The sequence below is a fragment of the Staurois parvus genome, unplaced genomic scaffold (genome assembly GCF_062004578.1).
Source record: "Staurois parvus isolate SC_StPar_1 unplaced genomic scaffold, SC_StPar_1.0 ptg000458l, whole genome shotgun sequence".
NCBI lineage: Eukaryota > Metazoa > Chordata > Amphibia > Anura > Ranidae > Staurois > Staurois parvus.
This window is the reverse complement of record NW_028318254.1, coordinates 1135076-1141075: the sequence shown is the minus strand read 5'-3', so window position 1 is coordinate 1141075 and position 6000 is coordinate 1135076. Positions and strand designations below refer to the sequence as shown.

At 39.8% G+C, this 6000-nt stretch overlaps 1 protein-coding gene across 4 annotated transcripts in view; it reads left to right on the top strand.

Annotated features, from left to right (window-relative positions):
• The first annotated feature begins 472 nt into the window (after positions 1-472).
• The window catches only part of KAZN (kazrin, periplakin interacting protein), a 739264-nt gene continuing 733736 nt past the window's right edge, over positions 473-6000 (top strand). For all 4 annotated transcript variants that reach the window (XM_089688889.1, XM_089688888.1, XM_089688890.1 and 1 more), the window contains exon 1: positions 473-715. In XM_089688889.1, coding sequence (XP_089545015.1) covers positions 634-715 — 82 coding nt within the window. In that variant the 5' untranslated portion in view covers positions 473-633. The remainder of the gene's footprint in view (positions 716-6000) is intronic.

The following is a 6000-nucleotide window of genomic DNA, read 5'->3' as shown; positions in this document are numbered from 1 at the left end:
TGCAGAGAACGATCTAAAGCTGCTCCCTGATTGGCTGCTACGGATTACAACAATCCATTTCTTTTGTTATTCTGCAAGGTCAACTCAAGTTCTATACTGCAGACTAACACGGCCATTTGTGCATTTTTAATGTAACCGTCATTCATTTTCCAAAGAGTAATGTATTTTCCTTATCATGTGCAGGGAGAAAAAAAGGGGAACACTGAGTCATTTGAAAGCCGCACAGTCACACACCAGCCTTGCAGTCACAAAGCCTGAACAATACAGGGATCCCAAACGTCTTGTTAGAATTTTAAGTAGGACAAATATAGCCGTCGATCAGCCCTAAGCTTGGGAGGATGTCCAAGCTTACCAACATGTCCAAAATAAATGCAGATATTGCATATACAAGGTAATAACTGCATTTGTTTTACACGATCGTCTGCAGCTGCCAGAGACATTCCCCCCCTCGCATCTCTTCCTCTGCTTCTCAGTAATTGCATCTGAGGATGTAGCTGCTGGAACAGCTTTCTGGATCCCTGCAAAAAACTCGAGCCCTCAATAAATATTTGTTGTCTGGAAGCCGGGCTGACAGGGTTGGGAAGCCGTACATAGCTAAACAAGCGGCGCACGGTGCTTTGGACCGTCAGACCCATGACATTGAGAGCCATGGATGCTTCTGGGCCCGTCACCTTCTCGCACGCCTTTGGACAGCAGTGTGAGGTGATGGAGGCAGGTAAGTGTCACCTATTCCGATATGTAACGGCCTCATGTTTAATCAATCCGGTGATGTATGCTGCCGTGCCAGCCTTCTGGCTCGGCTCACAATCTGCGTGTGACCTGCATGATTATTTATAGACTGTGTGATAATGAACGGCATCCCGGCCAAATTAACATTCAGCAGCATGCAACAGTTGTAAAATACGCTTCGAGGGTCTGTGTAATATCGGTCTATGCTGAAATAATAATAACAATAATAAAAAAAGCATATTCAGCCTGTAGACGTGGGTGAGGTAGTGTGAGACTGCTGGCTCCAGGAGCACAGTCATGTAAGGTGCAATACAAATAACAAAGGATAAAGTTGTTCAGTGTACATCTGATTTACATAGATGAAACCACAACCTTGCATACGCTGCACTGCAGACGGGAGTTTTGTCGTTGTGTTTGCAAGGGCTAGCCATCAGGCCCATAGCAAGCAAAGGGATCCTCCTTTCATAATGTAAGTGCAGGCTGGAAAATTAAAAGAAGAAGCTGATTGGTTGCTTTGAGGTCCTGGCAGTTCATCTATTGGGACTCTTTAATATACATTGTAAAAGGTTATCTCAACCCAAGAACAAAAATGTAATATTTCGCAGCTTACCAGTTGTTAGATGTGGCTGCTGAATAAGGTTTGACTCAAACCACAAAGTGGAACTCCAGTCTTTATGGTATCAGTTTTTCCTGCATTACTCACCTTAGGTCTGGAGATGTCCGCCACAGTAGTTTATTTCCTGCACTAGAGGTCATCAGTCTTCCAGGATGAATGATGACCAGTGTCCTTACCTCTGAGCCCAGAATATCATGGACCCACCCCAAGGGAGGATGTCATTCTATTCAGTACAACAGAAAGGGCCAACCACCAGTGCTGCTAAGAGGAAGAAGGACAGATGATATTACTGGACCTGCTAGAAGGCCTTTGTAAAAAATAATATATATATATAGTGTGTGTACTTTTTTTTTTAATTTTACGTGGTTGGAGAAGGGGTAGAAAACTTGAGTCTTCATTTGATGTTTAATTATTGACTTGTCATTTTAGGATTTCTCACCATGCATACCATGATAACTACATGTAGCTGCATTTTTTATCAATTTTTATTACCATCCTTACTTTCTGAAGCCCTAATGAAGGGGGGGGGGGGGGGGGGGCAAGAGTTCACCTCCAAAATGCATTAGCTACTAATTATTCTCTACAAAAAAAAAAAGATTTGAATATGCCAGTATTTTCTTTGGATATCATTTGTGACATTGTTAACATTCATTTGAGTAGGTTTTTATTTCTATCTGTGACACCATTAAGGAGATTCTCCCTCCTCATTGGAGATATATTTGGAGAGATTTTCCCTTATTTCTGTTTGAGTCCAGTGGGGAGATTTTCCCCCCGGTTGAGAAGATTTTCCTGTCTTTATGCTTCTAAAAGTGTGTTTTTGTCTATCTACCCAACAGAGAGATTTCCCATAACTTCCAGTTCAGACAGGATGTGAGGAGAAATCTCCCCAATAGGGAAACAGATGGCAATCTGTCATCATCCATCTATGGAAGCAGACTTTAAATAATTTTACAGAGATCTTTTTCCATGTTGACAAAAGGGTATATTTTTGCTGATCATTGTAAAAAATGTAGCGCTCCCCTCTGCAAGGCATGCTGAATTTCACAGATTTTGAATTGAATTTCCCCCAAAGTTAGTACAGAGGCAGCATGGCACACAGCAACAGTTCACTCACTCTGGCTCAATGCTTAGTCTAAGGCAGGGGGAGGCAACCTGTGGCTCTCCAGCTGTTGCAGGACTACAAGTTCCATCATGCCTCTGCAAGTCATAGTTGTAACTGTCAGTTTTGTAATGTTGCAATGCCTCATGGTAGTTCCACAACAGCTGGAGAGCCGCAGGTTGCCTACAACTGGTCTAGGGGATGTCGTGCTTTTGGATTTATTGCTGGAATTTGTAAATGGGGAGGGCAATGGGGTATGGGATACTCCAAAATGTTAAAACATGAATTTGCAGAGGATGCTTTCTCTAGGTGGAAGCAACACAGTCTTTCACTCCCAACTGTAGACCAGGAGAATAAGAAAGCACTGGTAGAACATGTATAGTAAGTGGACAGGAACAGTCTAAGGTTGTAACATCAACAGCTGGGGATCATAGATAAACTGCAGCTCAGGAGATTAGGCCCTACTTACAAATCCAGGTGGAAGCAAGGCCATGGACCCAAACTACGGGAGGATGTAGTCCAGCAGCCAGTCAGGAAAGCCTCAGGCTTAGCAGTCCCCTGAAGCTAGTTTAAACTGACACCAATGTACTGTTTGATTGGGCAATTATGTGGCAAATGAGGTTTAATGTGATAAATGTAAGGTTATACACTTGGGGGCTAAGAATATACATGCATCATACATACTAGGGGGGGTACAACTGGGGGAATCAATGGTGGAGAAGGATCTGGGAGTTCTGGTAGATCACAAGCTTAATAATGGCATGCAATGCCAAGCTGCGGTTTCTAAAGCGAGCAAAATCCTCTCTTGTATTAAAAGAGGTATAGACTCCGGAGAGAGAGATATCATATTACCCCGGTACAAATCATTAGTAAGACCTCATCTGGAATATGCAGTTCAGTTTTGGGCACCAGTTCAGAAAAGGGATAACCGGGGAGCTGGAGAAAGTGCAGAGAAGGGCAACCAAAGGCATGGAGGAGCTCAGCTACACGGAAATATTAGAGAAACTGAATTTATTCTCTCTTGAGAAGAGGAGATTAAGGGGGATATGATGAACATGTATAAATACATAGGTGGCCTATATAGTGAACTCCGTGTAGAGTTATTCACCCTGAGGTCATCACAGAGGACAAGAGGGCGCTCTTTACATCTGGAAGAAAAGAGATTTAACTTCCAAATATGGAAAGGCTTCTTCACAGTAAGCTGTGAAATGTGGAATAGACTCCATTAAGACTTGATTCTGGCCAGCTCAGTCGATTGTTTCAGAAAGGCCTGGATTCTTTCATAAATGCACATAATATAACTGGATACTAGTGTTCCTGGGTAAAGTTGATCCAGGGAATATCCGATTGCCTCTTGGAGGATCAGGAAGGAATTTTTTCACCTGAAGGAGCAAATTGAATCCAGCTTTATTGGGGAAGGGGGGTTGCCTTCCTCTGGATCAACTGTGTGTATAGGATTGTGTATATAGGATTGAATGTATGTATATGATGTGTATGTACGTGTATATATATATATATATATATATATATATATATATGTATATATATATATATATATATATATATATATATATATATATGTAAAATAACTTTTATCCAGCTTTTAATGGTTGAACTAGATGGACATGTGTTCTTTTTTCAACCAGACTATGTATGTAACTATGCAACTATGAAGCACACTGTCCCTCTTCCTACAGGGGAAGAGCATATCTGCTTGGACCCCCCAGCTAGTTACCTGCTTCCCACCCACCATCTGGGCACACCTTTTCAGAGACTGGCTGAAGCATGGTAAAAGCCAAGCCTTAACGTTTGAATTTTGCACCCTGAGCTTTGGAAGGTTCTCAACAGAGCCAGGATAGATCAATCAAATCCTCAGACTGTGACGCCAAAATAGACCAAGGTAACAGATCCCTGCTCCTCTGGGCAAATCACACTAAATTTATCTAGCAAAAGAGTTACAAAAAATACACTGTGATTCAACGATTAATAAAAATAAAACATGCAATTTTCCAAGGGGACACATTCCTCTGTATATGAACTATGAAAAGTCAAACAAGAATATTTAATAAACAGTGCAAGGGGTAAAGTGTGACATGCAAAGTGCATAATCTGTGGCAACCAATCAGAATTAATTTTAGACTAGAGTAAGATGTGTTATGAGTGGTTGTTATGGGTATTGCACTTTGCACTCTTTTACAGAATAAGCCTGAATGAGCCTGACTCCTGCAGTATAATACATAGCACCCTTTAGGGTCAGCAGGGTGAGTTGCAGTCTCCTTCATATAGTCAGCATTGAGTCTTTGCTTATACGTAAAGAAGCCTGTAGTTTACAAAATTTAGGTCACAGAGCAGTGACTCATCCCTATTCAGCTGCTCAATAAGTTTTAATAAGAACAAAGGAGCTGCAAAGTAAGCAGTGTCTGTTGTGCTGTATCTTTAGCGAATCCACAGTGCATTGGGAATCCTTTGTCATGCTTGAATTTTAATGTTTATTTAATTGTATAGAAAATAGAACAAAAGCTGATCCAAAACTGTTATAGTTTTTCTGGTGGGGCACTATGAGTTCAGATGTACTCATGGGTAAGTACTTCCAGGTTCACATAGTACAAAGGCGCTGGTGTATTTAATATTTTATTATTACTAGCCATCTTTAGTTCTGCTGCAGAGGCTCAATGGCTCATAGCGATCCAAATGATTCAGACAACCATTTCAGGCCTTGTGTGTAAAAAATGCTGTAAGAATATTTCTTGTTTATAAATCAGCTACCAACTGTAATTTCTGCATAGTTGAAGATACCTCAGTTATTATGATGGGTTGCTGTGGGTAGCCAGAAATGTTCTTGTTTTCATACAAGATTCTCCTTTGAAGATTTGCAGAAGTGATTAGTTGGCTTTTGGTTCACTTGAATAGCTTCTATAATAATGAGAAAAAATGGATGCTAGTGCTTTTTTTTAACCCTGCCATTGCTATGATAAAACACTGCTCAAAAAAATTAAAGGAACACCTTTTAACCACTTCCAGACCGGACACTTTTACCCCCTTCCTGACCAGGGCAATTTCAGCTTTTAGCGCTATCACACTTTGAATGACAATTGCGCGGTCATGCAACACTGTACCCAAATGAATTTTTTACCATTTTTTTTGAGACAGATAAAGCTTTATTTTGGTGGTATTTATTCACCACTGGGATTTGTATTTTTTTTGCTATGTAAATTAAATGTCCAAAAATTTTGAAAAAAAGGTTTTTTTTAAATAAAATTTTGCAAATAAATAATATTTCATCATAAATCTTAGCCAAAATTTATTCCGTTATCTTTTTAGTAAAAAAAAAAAATCCAAATTAGTTTATAACCAAAAATTATAATTTTTAAACATTTTTTTTACATTTTTATTTTATTTTTTTATATTATTATTTTTTATTTATTTTTTTTTTTTACATACTGTCACCCTAGCAGTACAGTGTCACCATGGTGACACTGTACTACTTGTGGGGGGTGATGAAGATTTTTTTTTTTTTTTACACTGATTGCTTTTACACCCATATAGGATGTAAAAG